The following is a 26,407-nucleotide window of genomic DNA, read 5'->3' on the forward strand; positions in this document are numbered from 1 at the left end:
CAGTCCGGATCAGTAGCATTACAAGTAAACGTTCAACCATAAAAGTTGCTGCCGTTTGGCCCAGTGAATTAAGTTATTTTTTCTCAGTCTGCAGCTGCTGCAAGAGGCAGCAAAACATCCTTTCATTTTATAGTTACAGTCTACTAATATATGTAAAACTCTCCATGGTATAAACAGTGGTTACACAAGCCTCAAAACCAGCCACAGCTCAGCCCTGAGCAGAGTGACCGTCCGTTATTGACCAATCAACGGACTGCAGTGTTCACAGCTCCACCTTTTAGTACCAGATCTGTGTGCTAGGTACCCCAACAGAGGGGTGATCAAAACTGGGGACAATACAGAACGGTTCCATTGGTACCATCCACAACTTTTCACAGTGCAGAAAAAAAGCATACCAAACTGGACTGTACCATATTATACTGTTCGGTGGAAACAGGGCTTTATAGTCATCAGTACTGCAAAGGCCATGCCTACCTGAAAGGAGGTGGCAATTGAAATGGGACCCACTGCCATTAAAGGAAATCCCATTGTTGAGACCAGTGGTGTAGTGGAAGGTATACCCACCTCTTTTTCTGGCTGTTTACAGTAAATCCACCTCTCAGTCAAAAAGCTATTTGAATACATGGGAGACTATACCCACCACCTCTCGGCAACCACCTACCTATTAGTACACCCACCACCTTATAAACTACCACTACACCACTGGTAGAGACACTAACTTTTCAGTTGGATACATAGCTATTTTTTGCATAACCAAAATCATTAAGCACTAAATACAGTACAGCAGTTATTTTTACATAATTATTTGCTTCCCTAAGTGTGAGATAAGCAATGATGACAACTCTGTCACTGATGTGTGAATATGGACTGTATGAATATGGAAAAAAATAATAGTGTTTTGTATCCAAAGACAAATTTATTATGTTCAAGTGCAAAATCTAGCATCCTGTATCGAGCATCGGTGCAGAAGCCACTGTGTCCTCTTCATTTTTAAAGTCAACCTCTTTGGCACCATCTGCTGGTGCTCCCTGGGACTTTACTTTGAACACATCCCACCTCCCAGGAAGAATCCCCTTGTTAAACAGGAGTGAGGCCACATATGAAAACATGAGAATGGAGACCAGCGCACACAACATGCATATGGTCTTGACAGGAGAGCGCTGAATGTAAACACCATCCTCTAAAGTGCAACCTGGGAATTTAAGGATCACAGGAAGACCGAACATCGGCTCTCCACACAACAGTCTCATTACCACTGCAACAAGGTAGCCTGCGATCGCCCCATAACAGTTGGATACCTCTGTGAAGAGGACGCAGATAAGTTGGGGAAATATAATGGTGTAAGCCAGGTCTGTGCTCAGGATCCAAAACACCATCACACTGTTGCCGAGGGAGGTGAGGGATGTTCCCACAATCCCTGCAACCACTATGGAGAGACGAATCACCCACTGTAGCTCTTTATCCGATGCCTAAAACAGAGCATATAAAACCTGAGTATATAATCCTCAATGAAATATCTGTAATGCTATCTACAGAAGAAAAAAATTGCAAAGTAGTTTCTATGTAAATCCCAACATAAAATTATTATTATTTTTTTTTTTTAAGATATTTTTGGGGGGCATTTTTGCCTTTAATTGATAGTAACACACTCTGGCCACATGAGGTTGCACATTGTCCTGCACCAGGAGGAACCCAGGGCCCATTGCACCAGTGTAAGGTCTGACAATCGCTCTGAGGATTTCATCCTGGTACCTGACAGCAGTCAGGGTGCCATTGGCTTTGATTTGGAAGTCTGTGTGACCCTCCAAGGATATGCCTCACCAGACCATCACTGACTCACCATCAAACTGGTCATGCTGGATGATGTTACAGGCAGCATACCGCTGCACCATGGTATCTCCAAACACCTTCACGCCTGTCACATGTGCTCAGTGTGAACCTGTTCTCATCTGTGAAGAGAACAAGGTGTGGGCAGACCTGCCAATTCTGGTGTTCTCTGGCGAGTGCCATTCGAGCTGCACAGTGCTGGGTTGTGAGCACAGGTCCCACTAGAGGCCCTCATGCCACCCTCATGGAGTCTGTTTCTGACAGTTTGGTCAGAAACATGTACACCATTGGCCTGCTGGAGGTCATTTTGTAGGGCTCTGGCAGTTGTCTTGCTTTTGCCTCTCCATTGCACCTGTTGTCACTTTCATTTGCACCCAAGCAGGTGAAACTGAAACTGATTCACAATCATTTGTGCTTCCAAAATGAACAGATTGATATCACTCCTGAAGATTAAGTGACTTGGTGTTATACCATGACCATTAAGTGTTCCCTTAATTTGAGGCTGTGTAATAAAACTCCTCCTTGCTGCTGGTCATTGTACTGCACCTGACTCCTGATGGTCTGGTAGATGTTGGTGGTGAAGATGGTGGTTGCAGACAAAATGTTAGAGTCAGCAGATGACATCACTGCGGCAGCAATAACTCCGATGCCAAAAGCAGAAATGTAGCTTGGGGTTAAATTCTGAAGGATGATGGGCAACACCATGGCCGCCTCTCCTCGTTCATATGGAGAAGGAGAACCATATGAGGTGGAGTTCCAGTCTGAAATATAGAAGCCAGAACACACAACAATAAATGCTGATTTCCCAATGTGGAATGTTGGAGACAGGCTCCCAACAATAACTTTTAGCAGCATGGCCGCCACAACTACCCTGATATGACAGATTCCTAACAGATAAACAGTCACGATTACCTGTTGAAGCTGCAACAGCTCCAATCAGCACGGATGGGATTCCAGCAATGATCACGGCTACTGCCGCCATAAAACAAATGATTCTGGCTGTGGATGTGGAGCTGGAGGAGAGAGTCCTTTGATGGAAATCCTGAATGGCCATATTGCCCATAGTCTAGAAAATAAAACATGGGAGACAAACAAAGCCACTGTCTATTGTCATGTTATCAATGTAGACATTATATTTTAGGAACGTTTCTGAAAATGATGACAGCAATAATGAAAAGTTATCTGTTGGACTAAAAAGGCCTTATAGCCCTATCTTCCAGACCTTCTGTAGGACATAGTTGCAGCAGATTCACTTAAACAAATGAAGAACAAACAGGTTTAATGTACACCATCCAATTTTCCCATCTTTTCAAAAACTTGTCCTGTTGCAGTCCAGCATACACTGTACGATTTTTGACCGGATTTGACCCGATTTTTGAGACGCACAACCTGCCGTGAAATTTTGGTCGGCTGGTGTGCCGGATTAACTGGTGTTGAATCAACTGGTGAGACAGATATGTGGTAGGCGTGGCCTTTGTGAACCCGTTGTCAGCTAACCAGGAAATAAACATTGCGATCGCTTTGCGTCTGTATTTCATTCATCTAAAGCTGTCGTTTGCAACAAAGATGATTCAGTATACTGGTCTGGACATCATTCACATTAACGAATTGCCGTTTCCACTGATATCCTCCATAGACACATTGAGCCACAGAGATGTCAAGCCAAGACGAGAGCCAGGAGAGCACGATTCCCTGTGACGTTCAGCAAAAACTTCACAATAACGTAATAAAAACCTGAATGCATCCAAAATGTGAGCGGGTTGATATGTTAAACTCACATGATTTAAGTCTATAGGCTACAATACTAACGTTAGTCCGTGCCTCTGATGATTAGCGTTTCCTACACCTGTGCGCACCTGTGCATCCAAATCGCTTTAAAATTAGAGTTCACAGTCATGTGAAATGTTTATGAATGAGTTTAAATGAACTGTAAAGAATATCGCTGTGTTGAGCGAAATTACAGTGTGTAGCATTTGGTGTAAAACACAATCGATGATGGTATCACAAGTTAATCTGAGCGGATCACATGTTCCCACAGTGAGCTGCTCCACACTACACGCCAATACTTGTGACTGTAGGTGTAACTCGCAGGCTGTGGGAAAGCACAGACAGCTCACAGATCCACTTGATATGGAATTAATAATGATAGCCTATATGATAAAGACTGATGACAGGAACATTTTGTATCCGACTTACTGGCATTTACAGTTTTGTAAACAGGCAAGACACACTGCAGTCAAGAAACCTACGCTGCCCAGTGCATTGTCATCACAATTCAATGTAAAGAGGCCTACATAAAATATGTAAAAAATCCCACAAAGTTTTAAATTAACTGGTCGGTAGATGTTTGCGTGAGGCTGTGGTTTTGATGCAGATCTCAGAGAGGCATATAATGACGAAGTATCGATGACAGTTCAAAACACGGCGAGCGTCAGCAAATCTTTTAGACTCAGACTCAGACAACTTTATTAATCCCACACGGGGCAATTGGTTTCAATCAATCAATCAATTTTATTTATAAAGCCCAATATCACAAATCACAATTTGCCTCACAGGGCTTTACAGCATACGACATCCCTCTGTCCTTAAGACCCTCACAGCGGATAAGGAAAAACTCCCCCAAAAAAAACCCCTTTAACGGGGAAAAAAAAACGGTAGAAACCTCAGGAAGAGCAACTGAGGAGGGATCCCTCTTCCAGGACGGACAGACGTGCAATAGATGTCGTACAGAACAGATCAGCATAATAAATTAACAGTAATCCATATGACACAATGAGACAGAGAGAGAGAGAGAGAGAGAGAGAGAGATGCAGGTAATGACAGTAGCTTATAACAACATTAATGAAAGTAATAATATTATAGTTATAGTTCTGGCTACTGTGGTACAATATGTTGAAAGTATGTATTAATATCTGACAGTATACTTGTGTGACAATAGTCATATGTGTATAATAACAGTAGAAGTATGACTAATGACTAATGATGGCAGCAGCAGCAGGAGGCATCTGGCAGGACCACGGCAGCAGCACAACCACACACGTCACGCTGTCCAGGCACCGCTGCGGTATGAGTTAATCTGAGAGACAGTGGAGCACAAAGGCTCCGGAGAAGAAGCCGAGTTAGTGACATCCAGAATGGCCGAGTTAGCAAGATGCAGTAATAGGATGAGAGAGAGAGAGAGAGAGAGAGAGAGAGGGAGGGAGAGAGAGGGAGCCCGGTGTATTATAGGGGGTCCTCCGGCAGACTAGGCCTAAGTCAGCCTAACTAGGGGCTGGTACAGGGCAAGCCTGAGCCAGCCCTAACTATAAGCTTTATCAAAGAGGAAAGTCTTAAGTCTAGTCTTAAATGTGGAGACGGTGTCTGCCTCCCGGACCGTAACAGGAAGATGATTCCACAGGAGAGGAGCCTGATAGCTGAAGGCTCTGGCTCCTGATCTGCTTTTGGAGACTTTAGGGACCACGAGTAACCCTGCGTTCTCAGAGCGCAGTGTTCTGGTGGGATAATATGGCACTATGAGCTCTCTAAGATATGACGGAGCTTGACCATTTAGAGCTTTATAAGTTAACAGTAGGATTTTAAATTCCATTCTGGATTTTACAGGGAGCCAGTGCAGAGAAGCTAAAACAGGAGAAATATGATCTCGTTTCTTAGTTCCTGTTAGTACACGTGCTGCTGCATTCTGAATTAGCTGGAGAGTTTTTAAGGACTTACTAGAGCTACCTGATAATAGAGAGTTACAGTAATCCAGCCTTGAGGTAACAAAAGCGTGGACCAATTTTTCTGCATCTTTTCGGGTCAGGATAGGCCTAATTTTCGCAATATTACACAGATGAAAAAATGCAGCCCGTGAGGTTTGCTTTAAATGAGAATTAAAAGACAAATCTTGATCAAATATTACTCCGAGGTTTCTTATGGTAGTGCTAGAGGCCAGAGCAATGCCATCTAGAGAAACTATGTCATCAGATAAAGAGTCTCTGAGTTGTTTGGGGCCAAGAACAATAACTTCAGTTTTGTCTGAATTTAACATCAGGAAATTGGTGCTCATCCAAGTTTTTATGTCTTTAAGGCAGTTATGGAGTTTAGTTAATTGATTACTTTCTTCTGGCTTCATCGATAAATACAACTGTGTATCATCCGCATAACAATGAAAATTTATAGAGTGATTTCTAATGATGTTACCTAAAGGAAGCATATATAGAGTAAATAGGATTGGTCCGAGCACAGAACCTTGCGGAACTCCAAAACAAACTTTGGTACGTAAGGATGATTCATTACGAACGTCAACAAATTGAAAACGATCAGATAAATAAGATTTAAACCAGCTTAGTGCTGAACCTTTTAGGCCAATTAAGTGATCCAGTCTCTGCAGTAGAACTTGATGGTCAATTGTGTCAAACGCCGCACTAAGATCTAATAAAACAAGAACAGAGACGAGTCCTTTGTCTGAAGCAATCAGAAGGTCATTTGTAATTTTAACTAGAGCTGTCTCAGTGCTATGATGCACTCTAAATCCTGACTGAAATTCCTCAAATAAATTATTATCATGGAGAAAATCACACAGCTGGTCTGCGACTACTTTCTCAAGGATCTTTGACATAAAGGGAAGATTAGATATTGGTCTATAGTTGGCTAACACCTCTGGATCCAGGGTGGGCTTTTTTAGGAGAGGTTTAATTACAGCTACCTTAAAAGACTGTGGTACATAGCCTGTTAATAAGGATATATTGATCATATCTAATATATGAGTGTTAACTAAAGGAAAGACCTCCTTAAGTAGCCTAGTTGGGATGGGGTCTAAGAGACACGTTGATGATTTAGATGAAGAAATCACTGCGGTCAATTCTTGAAGAGAAATTGGGGAGAAGCAATCTAAATATATATTAGGTTCTACAGCTGTGTTTGAGGTTAGATAGGTAGGCCTACCATCTGAGGGCAGGAGGTCATGAATTTTGCCTCTAATAGTTAGAATTTTGTCATTAAAAAAGCTCATAAAATCATTACTGCTAAGGGCTAAAGGAATACAAGGCTCAATAGAGCTTTGACTCTCAGTCAGCCTGGCTACAGTGCTGAAAAGAAACCTGGGGTTGTTCTTGTTTTCTTCTATTAATGCTGAGTAATAGTTTGCTCTGGCATTGCGGACCCCCCTCTTATAAGTTTTGAGACTGTCTGTCCAGATTAAACGAGATTCTTCCAGTTTGGTTAATCGCCAATTCCTTTCAAATTTTCGCGATATTTGTTTTAACCTACGGGTCTGAGAGTTATACCAAGGAGCAAACTTTCTTTGCTTTGTTAACTTCTTTTTAAGAGGAGCTACAGAGTCGAGCGTTGTTCGCAGCGAGCCTACGGTGCTATCAACAAAATGATCAATTTGGGAGAGGTTAAAGTCGGCACGGGAAACCTCTGTTACTGAAGGTATTGGTATTGAATTTAACGACGAAGTAATCTTTTCCTTAAATTTTGCGACAGCACTATCTGATAAACATCTAGTATAGTAACTGTTGCTGAGTGGCGTGTAATCGAGTAAAAAGAAATCAAAAGTAATCAGATAATGATCTGATAGCAAGGGATTCTGTGGAAAGACTTTTAGGTTATCAATTTCAATTCCATACGTCAGAACTAGATTGAGGGTATGGTTAAAACAATGAGTGGGTTCATGTACACCCTGACTGAAGCCAATGGAGTCTTAATGAGATAAACGCGGTAGCCAGGGAGTCATTATCAACGTCGACATGAATGTTAAAATCGCCTACAATAATAACTTTATCTGATTTAAGAGCTAAACTGGATAAAAACTCTGAGAATTCAGATACAAATTCAGAATATGGGCCAGGAGCACGGTACACTATAACAAATAAAAGTGGCTGCGAGGTTTTCCAGGTCGGATGTAAAAGACTAAGAACAAGGCTTTCAAATGAATTATAATCTAGTTTAGGTTTAGGGCTGATTAACACACTAGAGTTAAAAATGGCTGCAACTCCCCCTCCTCGGCCGCTGCCTCGAGGTATGTGGGTATTATTATGACTGGGAAGAGTGGATTCATTTAGACTAACATATTCATCTTGACACAGCCAGGTTTCAGTGAGACTGAGTAAATCAATATGATTATCTGATATTAATTCGTTTACTAACACTGCTTTAGACGATAGAGACCTGATATTTAACAGTCCGCATTTAATTCTCCTGTTTTGTCTTTCTGTCACAGAGGAGGTTTTAATTTTTATGAGGTTGTTATGCACAACTCCTCTTTGTTTAATTTTAGATTTAAATAATTTAGGTGGTCGGGGGACAGACACCGTTTGAATAAAACTATGAAAACTATGGCTGGGTAACTGAACTAGAAGCTCAGAGAGGTGTTTAGGACTGCAATTCTCTGTCCTGGTCTCAACTCTGGGTTGTCAGGGATTTAAATTACTAATAAAATTTGCCAGGTTCCTAGAAATGAGAGCAGCTCCATCCAAAGTGGGATGAATGCCGTCTCTCCTAATAAGACCAGGTTTTCCCCAGAAAGTTTGCCAATTATTAACAAAACCCACATCGTTTGCTGGACACCACCTGGACAGCCAGCGGTTAAATGATGACATGCGGCTAAACATGTCATCACTGGTCAGATTTGGGAGGGGTCCAGAGAAAACTACGGAGTCCGAGATCGTTTTTGCATATTCACACACCGAGGCAATATTAATTTTAGTGACCTCCGATTGGCGTAACCGGGTGTCATTGCCGCCGACGTGAATAACAATCTTACTGAATCTACGTTTAGCTTTAGCCAGCAGTTTTAAATTTGACTCAATGTCGCCCGCTCTGGCCCCAGGGATACATTTGACTATGGCCGCTGGTGTTGCTAACTTCACGTTCCTCAGAATAGAGCTGCCAATAACCAGAGTTTTATCCTCAGCGGGTGTGTCGCTGAGTGGGGAAAAGCGGTTGGAAACGTGAACAGGCTGGTGGTGAGCCGTGGGCTTCTGCTTGGAGCTGCGCCTCTCACGAACAGTTACCCAGCCTCCCGGCTGCACGGGAGTTGCCGGAGGACAGTTAGCAGAGGCTAAGGCTATGCTATGTGGCTCCGCACCGGCTACAGGGGGCTGGCTAACTACCGCAGCTACTGAATGGTTTTCCATGGTGCGGAGCCGCGCTTCTAATTCACTAAGCCTCGCCTCAAACGCAGCAAATAAGCTACACTTATTACAATTACCACTGTCGCTAAAGGAGGCAGAGGCATAACTGAACATTTGGCACACCGGGCAAGAAAGAGCAGGAGAAGGAGAAGCCATGGCTAAGCTAAAGTAGCTAACAAGGCTAAGAGCGTGCAAACAACAGCTAAGAGATTAGCGAGAAAGTCGTAGAAAGAAGGAGAGCTATAAGTGCTTAAACAGAACCAGTGTGGGTTATGACTTTAAGTAGACGTTAAAGCAGTGTTAAAGCAACTGAGATGAGAAAGCAGGCTAGCAGAATCCACCAGAGCAGTACAGAGACGCTGTCACAGAAACACCGGAAATGACACAACTCGCTTACCGCAATACGTCAGCACCATCAGTCAGGTTTGAGCAGCCCAGCACAACAACATGTGAACACAACACATACAATAAACACGTAGAATAAAAAATACAAAGATGCTAGGAATACAGTGGAATCAGGAATTGATAAATAGAAAAGTGGCAAGGTTAATAAATATAATAAATATAGGCCCATAAAATGTCAATAAAGGCTACATGTTTCTATGGTCAGTCTTATATTTGCAGAGGTGGAAAGAGTACTGAAAATTTGTACTCAAGTACAAGTACTTGTAACAGTCGAATATATGAAATGTGCCTTTAACATGATGTATACTGTGTCGCTTAACAGCAACGTCATCAAGCAGCGCTTGTTAAGATTTCTGTCTGTTGAGAGTGCACCCAAACGCTGGTCGGACTACACCTATGTGCTCCCGCTTTCCTTTATGTCTCTTAACACAATAGTAATGGTTGTAAGTATGTGTGGCAACTATTGTGTTCATGTGTGGAATTGTAGTAGCCATACAACCGGGCTTGGTAAGGTTGGAGTGTTTTAAGTGGACGTAAAAATAAACGACGAGCATTTGTGAAATCCCACACGTGTGTGAAAGTGAGTTTCTGCCTGTCCTCTAACTCCAAAGAGCTACACGGACCCAAAACCATTACATACTGTTACATTGCTTAAATTGTACTCAATTACAAGTTAAAGTAGGCTACTAGTGTTTAAAAAATACTTAAGTAAAAGTACAAAGTAGCCTACTTTTCTCAAAAACTACTCAGAGTATTAATTACTTTTAACCGATGGATGTTTTATTGCATCGTCAATAGCAGGCATTCGATTCGATTCACCTGTATAAAATATCAAAAACAGCTCACCTTATACAGTGAAATTACTGCAATGATATGCCTATTATGAGGCAAGAGTGTAAACACATGGCACACACATGAATACAAGGGGCTCACTGACTCCACAAGAGTCACAGCTTTCCAGTCAGCCCCAAATTATCCAACTGTAATACTGTTTAAGGACCCCAATATACAGAAATAATAAAATAGAATAGGCGAAATTACATAAATACTGCACGCAAAATAACTGCGTGGGTTTTGCACAAAACTGCAAGGGATTAAAGTGAAGTGGTTGTGTCTGTAAAGGGGTAACGCTTATCATACCAAAACATTTTCATTCAGGTATCTTGAAGTAAGAGAACAAGGGACCCCTTGCTCGTGCCCTGTTTTCCATGCTAAACGTTAGCCTAAATTTGGAGTAGGCTACTATTTACCCCCCTTACTGACAAGCTAACATGACATGGTTAATTTTCATGGTTAATGTTTCATATGACATAGCGTCACTCTAGCACAAAATATAGGCCTGCTGAATGTAGGCCTGTGAGTATTAAATGACTACAGATTTGATTTATTGTAATGACGGTGGTTGTCCAAATATTAAGCTAAAACATTTCTAAGAATTGTAGCTCAATTATGCATGCAGGCACGCGCACATGTTAGCTAGCTCTGTCTTATTTTAATATCAGGCAAACCAATGGCAGTGACAATATCTTTGCAGACTTATCTTAGCCAAACTAATAACCAGTGCTTAATTTGTAAAATTAGAAGTTGGGGAACACTTTGGGCCTCTGAGAGAGCAGTGTTCCCCCACTCCCAAAAGTGGGGGAACACTGCTCTCACTGCCCAACACTTTTTTAAGCGGCACCTGAGCCGCCTCACTACGCGACCCCGAATGGAATGGTTGTGACATCTAGTGTTGTCACGGTACCAAAATTGGGACCCACGGTACGATAGCAGTGAAAGTATCACGGTTCTGAGTAGTATCACAATACCACAGCAAAAATGAGGCAGATGTGCCTTTTGTCATTTATAAAAAGATAAATCACTTTTCTATAATACATCAATGATATTTCAATGGAATAAATTACTTATTGATTCATACTTCAAAAACAGCATCAATAAGTGATTAACATAGGGGGAATCAAAATAAAATAAATAAATAAAATAAAAATCAACCAGCCACCCTCCTCCCCTGACAAGTAAAGAACAGTCCCTTCATAAGTAAAGAACAGTCCCTTCATAAGTAACGAACAGTCCCTAAAGTGCGGTGAGGTTTGTGGACCGTTACCTGCCACAAAGAGAGAAATGTGAACGGCTCGTTTCTCCTCTGACATGCCACATACCTGTGTGCCTGTGTGCCTCGGTTGTCCAGGTACTACTGGGCAGTCATGACGCCAACGAAAGAGGAAATTACTGGACCTGGAGTCGGACTCGCCGGTAAGCCGTTATGTTGCAGCGCGGAGCTCATGGGATTTGCGCGGAGTGCGTGGACACTCACCCTTGGCTTCTCTGTCTCCAAATCTTCAGTCCATAAATTAGTCTCTACTCCGCTGTGCAGGTATGTTACCGCCAGACACCTGTGCCTGCTGCAGCAGAGTTGTCCTTTCCTTACATCATAGATTAATTGGCGCTGTCGCGATCGGACAGCCTTATTGGCTACAAAGATGCAGATGAAAGGTTTGAATATTAATTCAAATTGTGGCGGTACTCAGTAGCGACTTGTGATTTTAAAAGTAGTGAAGTAGATTACATGGTGTAAATTGTACTCAAGTAGGAGTAAAATTACACACTTGAAAAAAAATACTCATAAAAGTACAAGTACCCAAAAAATCTACTTAAAGGGCCAGTGTGTAAAATGGGTTGAAAACAGTGACATCAGTGGCCAAATTCTAGATTGCAGGGCTCACTCGCTCACCCCTCCCATCGGGTAAATGACGGTGGCCTCGTAGGGACAAAAAGCCTTGCGCACAAGTTTTTCAGTAGTAGGTCTATCTAGCGATGAGGTGTATGTTTATTTAGAAATCTAAGCCATGTTACGATATTGTAATGAATCCCTCACGAGCAGGAGACCAGAGGAATGTTCGGGAAAAAGGCCCGTTTATTTGAGCACTCCAGAAACTCCGGTAACACTCCAGGGGGTAAAAGACTCCATCCCAAACTCTGACTCTTCTAGCGTAACAGACACACTTCATAACTTTACACACATACTCGTTTACCATACTAAGTGGGGGACCCCCTCCCCTCTCTGCTCCACCAATCTCCAGCTCGCACACTGACTGACAGCGTAGCCGGTAAACAGAGCTCAGCTGTTTATTTAGCCTAGCAATATCTCTGGACTATAGCAGCTGCAATGGACGACTTTGAACGCGATTTTGAAGAGTTTCTTGTAGCGGACACAGACCCAGAGCCATACCTGTTTGAGCCGGAGCATACAGATGAGGAACTCCATGTGTTTGATGCTGAGTGGGCAAGAAGAGAGGCTGAATGCACAGAATGGGATTTGGTGCTACTGCTACCATCGTTGGAGAGATATATCATCAGGAGGAAAAGCGCCGCAGAGAGTGCATCACAAGGAGTGAAGTTGAGTCTTCTTTGCCTCGCAGATGACGGTTCGGGTTCATTCTCTCCTGTTGCGTGGTAAGTGTGGTCCATTCGCAAACTTTATAACTAAAACTTACAAACTTTTCACTACTCTCTATCAACGAACTACTAACACTCTCTGCTGTTTCCTCCTCCTTCTTCCTTCTTTCCGCTGTCTTCGTTGGTTCATTTATACACGCGAAACGCGTTCTCTGGCTGGCTGGATTGTCCGCTCGGTCTGCCGTACATACATGGCGGCGCAAGATGGTGACCTCTCTAAAGCAAGGCCCTTGCTATATATATATATATATATATATATATATATATATATATATATATGTATACAGTACAGGCCAAAAGTTTGGACACACCTTCTCATTCAATGCGTTTTCTTTATTTTCATGACTATTTACATTGTAGATTCTCACTGAAGGCATCAAAACTATGAATGAACACGTGGAGTTATGTACTTAACAAAAAAAGGTGAAATAACTGAAAACATGTTTTATATTCTAGTTTCTTCAAAATAGCCACCCTTTGCTCTGATTACTGCTTTGCACACTCTTGGCATTCTCTCGATGAGCTTCTAGAGGTAGTCACCTGAAATGGTTTTCCAACAGTCTTGAAGGAGTTCCCAGAGGTGTTTAGCACTTGTTGGCCCCTTTGCTTTCACTCTGCGGTCCAGCTCACCCCAAACCATCTGGATTGGGTTCAGGTCCGGTGACTGTGGAGGCCAGGTCATCTGCCGCAGCACTCCATCACTCTCCTTCTTGGTCAAATAGCCCTTACACAGCCTGGAGGTGTGTTTGGGGTCATTGTCCTGTTGAAAAATAAATGATCGTCCAACTAAACGCAAACCGGATGGGATGGCATGTCGCTGCAGGATGCTGTGGTAGCCATGCTGGTTCAGTGTGCCTTCAATTTTGAATAAATCCCCAACAGTGTCACCAGCAAAACACCCCCACACCATCACACCTCCTCCTCCATGCTTCACAGTGGGAACCAGGCATGTGGAATCCATCCGTTCACCTTTTCTGCGTCTCACAAAGACACGGCGGTTGGAACCAAAGATCTCAAATTTGGACTCATCAGACCAAAGCACAGTTTTCCACTGGTCTAATGTCCATTCCTTGTGTTTCTTGGCCCAAACAAATCTCTTCTGCTTGTTGCCTCTCCTTAGCAGTGGTTTCCTAGCAGCTATTTGACCATGAAGGCCTGATTGGCGCAGTCTCCTCTTAACAGTTGTTCTAGAGATGGGTCTGCTGCTAGAACTCTGTGTGGCATTCATCTGGTGTCTGATCTGAGCTGCTGTCAACTTGCGATTTCTGAGGCTGGTGACTCGGATGAACTTATCCTCAGAAGCAGAGGTGACTCTTGGTCTTCCTTTCCTGGGTCGGTCCTCATGTGTGCCAGTTTCGTTGTAGCGCTTGATGGTTTTTGCGACTCCACTTGGGGACACATTTAAAGTTTTTGCAATTTTCCGGAATGACTGACCTTCATTTCTTAAAGTAATGATGGCCACTCGTTTTTCTTTAGTTAGCTGATTGGTTCTTGTCATAATATGAATTTTAACAGTTGTCCAATAGGGCTGTCGGCTGTGTATTAACCTGACTTCTGCACAACACAACTGATGGTCCCAACCCCATTGATAAAGCAAGAAATTCCACTAATTAACCCTGATAAGGCACACCTGTGAAGTGGAAACCATTTCAGGTGACTACCTCTTGAAGCTCATCGAGAGAATGCCAAGAGTGTGCAAAGCAGTAATCAGAGCAAAGGGTGGCTATTTTGAAGAAACTAGAATATAAAACATGTTTTCAGTTCTTTCACCTTTTTTTGTTAAGTACATAACTCCACGTGTTCATTCATAGTTTTGATGCCTTCAGTGAGAATCTACAATGTAAATAGTCATGAAAATAAAGAAAACGCATTGAATGAGAAGGTGTGTCCAAACTTTTGGCCTGTACTGTATATATAAAAGCATAATTATAAGGCTACGAAAACCAAACGAATTTTATTTTATAGCGACTATACACTTGTATAAACATATTAATGGATAGAATATTCAGATTCAGATTCAGATTGACAATAAACCATGCCAAATATTACACACTGGCCCTTTAATTAGTACAGTAACGTGAGTATTTGTAATTCGTTACTTCCACCCCTGTATATTTGTAACATCACTAACATAGTGTCTGAGAACTTTATACGCAGGCTAACGTTACATACAGCCATACGTGAAACACAGTCTGAGTTGTTTCCACCCAGCTCACACTCTGCTGTGGCAAATTGTGATGCGCTCAGATTAACTTGTGATTCAACATCTGTCTCAGTTAAATCATAGATATTGAAGGCTACACACTTTTATCTATCTCCTTATAAAGATATTTTACACAATTCACTAATAGTCATTAATACAAATTAGACATGACAGGTAGCCTATTGTTTTTAGCGAGGACAGTAATACGCACGAGTGTAGTAGGCTAAACTAAACCTATCGGGGCAAGAGAATAATAATAGCAGGCCAAGTGTTGTCCTCCTAGCTAAGATGTGACAGTCATGTGTAATTTGTATGAATAAGTGAATTGTGTATAATGTTGTGAGAGGAGAGATAAAAGTGTGTAACACATAACATAAAGGGGGACTCTGGCTGGAGTTAGAGCTTAGATTCTCTGCCGGCCGACCCGGCCCGCGGGCCCAAGCCGGGCCTGGTCAGATATGACGTTTTTTTTTTTTTTTAAAGCTATGATTTGATAATGTTATAGTTGTAGCGACCCTGCAGTAAATGTTCTGTTATAATGTCAATGTTCTGTGAGTTAATGGCATGTTTGGGATTGAATGAGGTGCGGGGTGCGAGTGTGACGGGGATGAGGGCTGTGTGAGTGCGCGTGCTGGTGTGTGTATGAGCAAGCTGAAGGAGAAAGCAGCAGTGCACAGTTGGAGTTACAGCTAAGTTGTTGTTTGTTGGTTGTTTTGGCGTGGTTACGGCCAACAGTAACCTGTACTGTTCAGTAATAAATGGTGGTTTGCCGAATAACTGCGTCATCCTTTCCACACGTCCTGGCGGACGCTACAGTATTATAAAAAGTAAAATTAAACCACACTTTGTATGACCCATAAAGTTACAACAAACTTAGGGCCGAATTCACAAAGAATGAACTGCGGCCGCTGAAAGCACCTTGAATTGCACTTCACTTGCACCCGCAGTTTGCTCCGTCTTAACGTCCTATTCACAAAGGATATTGCGCTAATGATATACTAGCGCAAACACGCCCGCAAAGTTTGGCAGCTGAGGGCAGTTTGCCCCTGATTTGCCCCTGGTTGCAATAAGCCACACATGGCAAAGTTTAAGTGCTGGCTTTGCGCCAAGAACACCGTGGCAGAACAATGGCAGACTTTGTTTGGCAAAGTACTGAATACTGTATACCCTCATGTAGTGATGTCTGCTGGTGAGTCAGTCTAACAGTGTCGGATGGGTTGAGGCTGTGGATTTGACCAAGTTTGACCACTTTATCACTATTCCCTCTCACTTGAAGCTGTTTTTTCATTATCTTTTGAATTTAATATGAATTATGGAACCGTTTTTGTTCACGTTTGTTTCCCCCGTTTCGTAAAATAAATTATTGAAAGTTGCTTTTGAAGTGAGTGACAGAAGTGCGTTTTGAGAACGACCGCAGACTGTCACCTGATCAACGCATCAGTATCTTCGGATGCCATTAAAGTAATAATGATTATAGGGCCTAATAATAATGTCAAAATATTATTTACAGACTGATTTAACAGACGATCACTGCTGCCACGATCACTGGAAAGTCTGGGCGAGAGGCTTCCACAGAGGAGCGCCCAGTTTGCATCAGCTTTCTAAACACGTTAGGCTACTTCACTCAAACTGCGTGTGGCTGTTAGCGCTGGTGTTAGTGAATTAGACGTTGTTTATCAACGAGGCTCATTTGCATAGAAATGGCCGATTTTCTGCCAAATATATGCATATTACCTCATTTCAATACGTGCAAATGACACCGGAGCACCGAGACACAATCTGCTTGGCAGCGCAGTTAGTGGAGCATTTCACCCTCTGCGCGTGCTTTGTGAATTAGACCGTATCTGTTTGCTCCATTTTTACCGGTTTAGTGGCCGCAAAAGCCACGCAATCCTTTTGTGAATTCGGCCCTCAGTTACAATGTTGCAACATTGTGCGCACACACCCCTTCACCACCTGGATCCTAAAATAAACACCTGTTTTATTAGCTACATAATCATGCTTCCGTGTTGCGCCATTCATTAAGATCCTATGTTTCTGTCATTCAAATAACAAGACTTGTGGTTTAATACTTTTAATTAGGTATAACAGCCAACTTATTGAAAAATGTCGGTTTAAATCGGGCTCGGACCCATAATTACAGTTAATTGGACGGGCCGGGCCGGTCCCGGACATAACGTGCACGGGCTCGGGCCGGGTCGGGCTGGATTCTTTTGGGCCCGATCTAAGCTCTATCCCACAGCCTGTGAGTTACACATACAGTCACAAGTGTTGGCGTGTAGTGTGGAGCAGCTCACTGTGGGAACATGTGATCCGCTCAGATTAACTTGTGATACTATCATCGATCGTGTTTTACACCAAATGCTACACACTGTAATTTCGCTCAACACAGCGATATTCTTTACAGTTCATTTAAACTCATTCATAAACATTTCACATGACTGTGAACTCTAATTTCAAAGCGATTTGGATGCACAGGTGCGCACAGGTGTAGGAAACGCTAATCATCAGAGGCACGGACTAACGTTAGTATTGTAGCCTATAGACTTAAATCATGTGAGTTTAACATATCAACCCGCTCACATTTTGGATGCATTCAGGTTTTTATTACGTTATTGTGAAGTGTTTGCTGAATGTCACAGGGAATCGTGCTCTCCTGGCTCTCGTCTTGGCTTGACATCTCCGTGGCTCAATGTGTCTTTGGAGAACATCAGTGGAAACGGCGATTCATTAATGCGAATGATGTCCAGACCAGTATACTGTATCATAATGTTGCAAACGACAGCTTTAGATGAATGAAATACAGACGCGAAGCGATCGCAATGTTTATTTCCTGGTTAGCTGACAGCGGGTTCACAAAGGCCACGCCTACCACACATCTGTCTCACCAGTTGATTCAACACCAGTTAATCCGGCACACCGGCACAGACATTGGCACAGTTGAAGCAGAGCCACGAGCCGATTCACCAACGTCCGTGCATTTATCCCTCACTGCGTCTGCGCGAAGACATAGGGTGAATTCAGGTAATGTGGGACAGTTTTTGGTAGATGCTCCGGTAGACTTATATAAAAACTATTTACTTGCTCCAATGATGTTTCATTAAATCATTTTAGGCCTTATTAACATTTTATGTTTGAATTCAGTGGGAATACAATCTTTTTTTAGAAGCTACACACCTTCAAACATAACATGACACCCTCTTTCGTTCGAGCAGCATGTTCAGGTAATGTGGGACAGTTTGTTTGGTAAAGTGGGACAGTCATTCTTAGATTTAAAAAACAGGCCTCTTTGTGGTGAATACAAATCATTTCAATTAACAATTAAAGTTAGGGTACTTTTCAAAGACAAACCAACAGCTGCTGGTCACCTTCTCGCTCCACCATCGAGAGTGTGCTGCTGACGCAGTGCATCTCCCTGTGGTATTGTGGATGTTCGGCTGCAAACAAAAAGGTCCTGCAGTGGGTGATAAAGATTGAACTAACATTGATTTTTAATAACTGCATGATGTATTTTTGTATGAAATTATTTATTAATTAAGAAGCATTGTTTAACTCTATGTATGACACCCATTTTAATTAGTTTGAAAATCTTAAAGTCAGATAATGCAGGCTCTGTTTAGAAACAAACACACCTGAGGTTCGCCCCTCCCCCCTCCTCTGTTCCCGCTCCCAGCACTGCCTGTGTGTGTGTGTGTGTGTGTGTGTGTGCGCGCGCGTGTGTGTGCGAGAGTCTTGCTAGGCATAAATTTATGAAACAGAAGATTAAAACACTATTTCTGAATACAAAAAAATAGTAAATCCCTGTGCACAGCGGCGCAGTGCTTCTTCTAGGTGCCAGCTGGTGCAGGATAAATCACAGTCAAGAGTTCAAAAACTTCCAGCACACACTAGAATATCAGGATTGACACAAAGTTTATTCAAAAATGTTTAACAACAAAAGGAGCGAACAACGCGTTTCGCTTGTTGCGTCATCAGATTCGCTCTTGATTGTCATCAGGTGTGTGCTTAAATAGTCAGGGCAAGTAACAACCAGACAATCAATCAATCAATGAGAAACAAATACAAAGTACATAACCTAGCTATAATATTAAAGGGAGAGTGCATACAATATAAATAGAAATAGATATCAAAACAGTGATACAAGAAAATACTTTACAATTGCACAGTTCATCATCCGACAAGATTCAACTCTAATTATGAAGTAGAGTGTGAACCATATAAATAGTATAGATCAAAAAAAGAGAGAAAAAAAAATTGTTTATACATACTTGTAATGATGAGATATAAAAATGCAAAATACATAATCTGGCTGTACCAACTCATATAAACAGGGGAGAGTGAGTACAGTATAAATAGTCAAATAGTCAAAATTTTTTTTTTTTTTTAGAAATACATATCAAAAACAAGTGGGCCAATATAAGAGATATAAACAAAAGAGGAGATACTCCAGAAGTTACAAAGGTTATTCCACAATCTACAATATCTACTCTAGCATTCCTGTCTACACAGGGGAGGAGGGGAGGGGGATGTGCCAGGAGAGGTGAAAGTGGCTCAACTTTCCCTATACATTACCTGCAGACACAGAAGCAGAGAAAAGTTAGACATATAATGAGCTTACAAAAATGGACTCAAGTCTAATGTCTCATTTAGTCCATGTGGCTCTAAAGAGTTAAGGGTGTATATCCAGTAGGCTTCTCTCTTCAATAGCTGGTTAATGATGTTACCACCTCTGGGATTGGGATTAACTCTCTCAATACCTATAAATTTAAGAGAGGCGGCCGAACCATGATTTCTGTCCTTGTAGTGTCTTGCAATAGCATAGTCCATATTTTCATTTCTTATAGCTGCTTTGTGTTCAGCTATTCTCAGTTTGAGATTACGTTTGGTTTGGCCCACATATATAAGTCCATACGGACATTTGAGCATATACACCACATGTGTAGAAATTAGAGTTGAATCTTGTCGGATGATGAACTGTGCAATTGTAAAGTATTTTCTTGTATCACTGTTTTGATATCTATTTCTATTTATATTGTATGCACTCTCCCTTTAATATTATAGCTAGGTTATGTACTTTGTATTTGTTTCTCATTGATTGATTGATTGTCTGGTTGTTACTTGCCCTGACTATTTAAGCACACACCTGATGACAATCAAGAGCGAATCTGATGACGCAACAAGCGAAACGCGTTGTTCGCTCCTTTTGTTGTTAAACATTTTTGAATAAACTTTGTGTCAATCCTGATATTCTAGTGTGCGCTGGAAGTTTTTGAACTCTTGACTATTTCTGAATATTTTCAAAGTGGTAACATTGTGAAAACACTGAAACACCCACAACTGTGACAGATTATGTTTAAATGTGCTCTGTATTTGTGTCGCGACAAAGCATTGACTGCTTGCTCGCTAACACGAGATAGCTATCAATGTTACCATAGCTAGCTAAATGAAATGATGGAGTAGGCCTAGTTGTAGTTCTACAAAGGTTAAAACTTAGGAGGATTAGGGTTAGGGCCAGTTTTATAGCATAAATAAAGCATAACACGCTGTCCCACTTTACCTGAACAATGCCGTCCCACATTATCTAACATGTTCAGCTAATGTGGGACAGTGACATAAATCATGTTTTCATAAAAACAAAGGATTATTTTACACTTTTTTCTCCTGTTTCTCAACCAGTGTTTAACCTACTTCATTATGAAACAGAAGTATAGGTTCTTACCTAATGTAAATTTCATTAAAAGCCTTAACATTGAAAAATTGAAACCCACTTGCCGCTGAACTTACCAAGCGTTTGTGCTGTGCAGACCTCCTGTGAAGATAGGCCACGCCCACTCTGATGATGTCAGACCAACCCAAACCATTGTTTAGTGGCAAGAAGTGTTGTAGCAACAATTCAAGATCAGTTTTGATCATTGTGTATTGATTTTGACCATATTAAATCATCACAATGCATAAACGTCCCACATTACCTGATGTCCCACATTACCTGAATTCACCCTAGATCACCATGGCGACGTGTCGGTGGACTGTAAATATGGAGGCCAGGTTGGTTGAGCTGTGGCAACAATATGAGTGCCTGTTCGACGTTTCTTCTTCCACGTACCACGACCGCTATCAACGAGAGAAACGCTGGCAGGAGATAGCCAATATTCTAAAGCTGCCTGGTAAGTTTTCTCTGCTCTCATTTTCAAGCAAGTGCAACAAACATACAAGCTAGCGCGCTAGACGAGGTACCATTCAAGCCATTACTATCATTCAAGCCATGCTGCATCTTCAGATTTTGTATAATAATTTTTTTGCTGCGTACTGCAATACATTGATTTCTGTAACAGCAACAATTTTATATGGCATATAAAGTACGAAAGCAGAAGTACCAGCAGTCAAAAAGCTACATTTTACACATATATAATGTACTCTTATTCATCTTACCAGCACTAAAAAATCATCAATCCATCTCCCGATTTCATCAGACTCAAGGTGGCCAAGCCAGGGGGCCTGATATGTGTGGTTCCATGCTGTTGTAGTGATGTCAGTATAAACGCCACTTGTCAGAGCAAAGGGGACCCACAGCCACTGTGAAAAGATAAAATCATTCAGCAAAATCTGATTTAAAAGTCCAGAGTGTAGGATCTAGTGGTGTCCAGCAGTGAAGTCACGGAACTCAAACTTTTCATGTGTGTTAAGTGTATAGAAGAACTACAGCAGGCAACTCGAAAACGGGAATGGCCCTATCTCAAGCCTGTGTTTGATTTGTCCCTGCGATTGTAGAAACAACATGGCGGACCTCCTGGAAGAGGACCTGCTCTCTATATAGATATATACAGCTCACTCTAAGTTAATGAAACTGATTTTGATTTTCAAGTTATTATAGATTAATGAAAACAAAGTTGGACAACTTTTTGCCAATAAATGACCCTAATTCCTACACAATTCACCTTTAAGAAGAAAGAAGACATTTGAAACCCATCATCTTTAAGTTTCATTGAATAAAACTCACCAAGCTGAGAAGCACCAGTGATATCTGGATAACATCAGTGTAAGCAACTGAGTAGAGACCTCCAAGACTCGTGTAGATGATCGCCACTGCAGCAGAGATCCAGACACAAACACTGAAGGGCAGATCTAAAACCACACTCATGGTTGCTCCTGTGGCATACAAACAGTACAAAGAATGAAGAAGAAGTTTGATTGAGAAAATAGGTCAGGGGTAAGAAAGTGAGTGTGTCAGTTTGATACTCGTATGTGTGTACCCAAGGACAAAAGAGTTGTAGTAATGCAGACAACTTCAATTATGACTGGAACGACAGCGAGAGCCGCAGTCAGTGCTTTTCCATACTTCCTCTGAGATGGATCCATCATACTGATGTAATTGTTCTCCCTCATTGGCTTTGCAAAAAACAGTCCACCTTTAAATGGATGAAAAAGAGAAAAAGACAATTCTTTTCATATTGATGAACCTTGTATACCATGTTTGATGGGTGCCGTAACATTGTTCCGACCTCTCATTGTTCCAACCTCTCATTAGTCCGACGTCCCATTATCCGATATGTGATTATACTAGTCTATACTGTATTTGTGTACCATAGAGGATCAGCAACGCAACAAAAGTAGGCTACTGGTCGAGATACAAGTGTCATAGAGAGGAGAGAATGAAACACCATAACCTCCTGTTATTAACTCTGGGGTCTGGGTTGTGTGGGGAGCTTTCCGTGGTGCTGAATGGCTCCCGGCGGGCGTATTTCTGCCTTGATGGTGCGCCGCGACCGGCTCTGGGTCAGCTGGGAAAGGCTTGAGGCGAAGCAGGCTCACAGCTTATGTGTTTGTCACTTTCTTTTTCATTTTAACCCACACCATGATCTTTTCCTGACCCTAACCAAGTGGTTTTTGTGCCTAAACCTAACCAGACCTTAACCACAGGGCATCATGATGATTTCGGAACAACGGGACTTCGGAACAATGGGTTTAATATGGTCGGAACAATGGGATGTCGGACCAATGGGCTGTCGGACCAATGGGCAGACCCCGTTTGATGTACTAAAGATACAGCCCAGGTCATTTTTTTTAAACTAATGTGGGTAAATTCTCATTCTTATCAGCTCCCTTGGGATGCTTCTAGGATCTGTTTTGGGTCCTGTGATTTACCCTGGCTTCATATGAATAGAGGAAAAGTCTGTTAGCTGCTAGGCTAATTTATACAGTGTAAAATGCCATAGGCTTGTGCTAAAAATATTAGGATGTTGTATTTGTAGGGAAGATGTATCCAGCAAAAGACAAGTGCTTTTTCTGTGAATGCTGCCAGTTATAGTGAAGCTGATTTTGTGTACTTGTGTTTAAAATAGTCGCTATTAAGCCATGTTTAATGTGTGTTTAATGTGTGTTTTTAATCAATTAAATCAACAACTAAAGCCAACTAGTGATTTGGAGATGTAACTGCAGAGTGATACAGACATACTACTGCACAAGTATAAATGCTCACAAAGGCATAGGCCACTTGTGTAGGCATCGGCATAGGCTCTGCATAGAGCTGACGCACAAGTATAAATTCTGCTTTAGAGTTAAGTATAATTAAGGGCGTGGCTGCTTTGATTAACAGGTGGTGCTGCTGACTGACAAATTGCTACCACAGTGTCAACACTGAGCGCATGGGGCACAGGCTAAGTTGTGGCGATCACTATTTCAGTGTGTTTTCATTGCATGAAAGCTAATTGTAATGTTTTGTTCACCTAAAAAGTCTTGTTCAGTGTTTGGTTGTACTAGAAGACCCTCTAAGGAGTCAGATGTTTTTTTGTTTTTGTTTTTTGCATTAATCGGGTTACATTTTGTTTCATTAGTTTCGAGCTTGTTTTTCTCCAGTGAAAAATTAGCATTAGCATTATCACAGTTAACTTAAGCTGTGAATAAACTGTGAGAACCAAACAAGCAGCTAGTGTTAGGTTTGGCTCCATCTCTCGGCCAAATAGGATTATATCTGGCTTCAAAAATCAAAGGTGGCGATGGCCAAAATGCCAAACTCAAGGCTTCAAAACAGGAGTCCAAAAAACAATGCGTGAGGTCTTGGTAGCTACATCCATAATTTTATACAATCCATGGTATCAAAGCTCTAACAGAATGTTGTTTTTATATGAAGCCAACTTTACGCTATATGCACCTGAACAAATATCATGACTAGTTGCTTACATACTAATTAGAGGGCACCTCCGTTATGATGTGTTGACACATGTATCTGGAGACACACCTCATGTAAAGATAAAATTCCAAAGCATTACAGTGTGACTCAGATTTATATTGAAGAGAGACTTGCCGATGACAAAGGAAACAGATAGTTGCAGAGGCAGAAGAGCCCAGACTAGACCCCTGGTGGGGTCATAAACTGACTCTGCAATTCCAATGATAAAGCCACCTCCGACCCAGGTAGCTGCAAGAGAAAAAGTATATACGCATTAATGCATGGTCGTATCATTAATTTGGGGGTGTGGTGGAAAAAGAAATGTGCAGTGTATTCATTGAAAGGGTTGTGATGACAGATAGAATATGCCCCAACAATTTTTCAGAAAATACACAAATTTGTAACTGACTAGAAACCTCTTTACCATATCATCACAAATGTTTACATCAACCATACTGCATGAAGAAAGACTGGAGATTTACCTGTCATTGTAAAGACTCCCATAACCAAGCTGACACTCCGGTTAGCCAAAAAAGAAATCTCTACCCGTCCACCTTGTGTGTTTTGCTCCAACCTCTTAGATTTTACAGATGCCCAGATGCCGATTCCCAACACAAGCAGGTAGAACGCTACCATCATTATCAGACCTGGTACATTGAGAGCCATTACTGCTTAAAGCAAAGGTGAACCCGCACTCTACTTCTCCAGGTGAGTTTTGAGTTTTGTGATGCCTTTCTTCCAGACACACCCTGTGCGTGAACTAGATAAACCGGGTTTCAAATCCATGCAGAGTGTACTACTGAGGTAGATAGTAACTGTAGCTGAGTTCAGTGTTGAGATTCATTCATATCAACAACAGGCTCTGCAAGCAAGGCCACTATTGCTCTTGCACTGCACCCAAAACTGAATGCCATCCAACTCATTTGTCACTGATAACCCTTTGAAATTTTTTTTTTTTTTCCCCATGGAAAAGTAGGAGAAAAGGTGTGTTTTATGGTTGGTCACAATTGTGCCTGGTGGGATAATGTGTTGAATCTACCATTTATTGCCCAAATGAACATAATCTCCTATGCAGTCATCAAAATACTGATATATCTCAGCTCAGTTATTAAAAAATTTAAAACTCTGTCACTGGCAGTCCTCCTCAACGTTCCAGGATGCACTATCAACACCAGAACATCAACAAAAGCACATGGTTGGGTTTGGGAAGGGAACATTCGGCTCCTGGGTGAAAGTCCAAGGTTTGTTGAACCCATCTACCAAACCTCCTACCCACCCTATACAGACTTTCCTGATCCTTATAATTACGTCGTTACCAGCAGTGTTTGAACCTGACCCCATCCAGCAGCGTTTCATACCGCCCTGATAGATGCCGTACATCTGGCCATATTAGTGACGCTGCCCAGCCGTATTACATACTTTTTTTTTTTTACTTATTCATTCATTCATTCAAACCTTTATTTACTCGGGAAATCAACTGAGGGAAACCCTCATTTTCAATAATGCAGAGCTTGAACAAAGACATTAAAAACAATCACTAAGCAAACAAGAACCATCATGCATATCAATTAAAACAGAAATGACATCATGTAAAACAACAAACAACAATGACAATAAATGAGCTCTAAAAGTAGAAATACAGGGTGATAGACATGCTAAGGTGCTGATGAATAGTTAAAAGCATGTACACTCAATTAAAACAAGATCAGAAATAAGGCATTTAAACAGCCATAAGGGTGGCAGAGTGTCCAAGTTTGAGGTCTTTTGCAGATTATTCCATGTATAAGGTATGTATACATGGAATAAGGTATGGAGTAAGGTATGCATTTGTTGGGCTATAACCTAGATGAACCTAAAAAAAGAAGCGTAGAAGCTTAGGTAGAAAGAGAACTATGTGTGTGCAGAGGTACATTTAGATACACTGTGTTATCCCACCGGTCACTATTGTTGCTGTGGACATGTTCACTCATTCCGTGACCCCACTGAACAAAGCAGAGCAATTTCAAATCCACACATCAATACTAGACACCTTGAAGATAATGTGTACCACAAATCTCTGTCCTATCTTTATGGTATCAAAGTTTACTAACCTTTTGCTTGGGAGCTTAGATGTAGCCCACCTTGCGTCATGGTGCAACCAGGAAGTAAACAGCTCTGGTCATGTGACAATTTTACACTAAACATGCAACACTGCACATTTTACATTGAAAGACTTTGTTATTTCAATATTTGCTG

General features: G+C 41.6%; 1 protein-coding gene across 1 annotated transcript; it reads right to left on the minus strand.

The window, feature by feature from the left end:
- LOC117249720 (high-affinity choline transporter 1-like) lies at nt 1-25,056 on the minus strand. The gene is made up of 8 exons (XM_033615411.2): nt 24,655-25,056; nt 24,308-24,421; nt 22,257-22,412; nt 22,004-22,152; nt 21,436-21,579; nt 2,740-2,893; nt 2,374-2,588; nt 1-1,469 (listed from the first exon to the last, which is right to left on the minus strand). Exons 1-8 carry the CDS (start codon nt 24,836-24,838, stop codon nt 939-941), a joined length of 1,647 nt encoding a protein of 548 aa, XP_033471302.1. The 5' UTR covers nt 24,839-25,056; the 3' UTR covers nt 1-938.
- Nucleotides 25,057-26,407: the final 1,351 nt, after the last annotated feature.

The sequence above is a fragment of the Epinephelus lanceolatus genome, chromosome 24 (genome assembly GCF_041903045.1).
Source record: "Epinephelus lanceolatus isolate andai-2023 chromosome 24, ASM4190304v1, whole genome shotgun sequence".
Lineage (NCBI taxonomy): Eukaryota > Metazoa > Chordata > Actinopteri > Perciformes > Serranidae > Epinephelus > Epinephelus lanceolatus.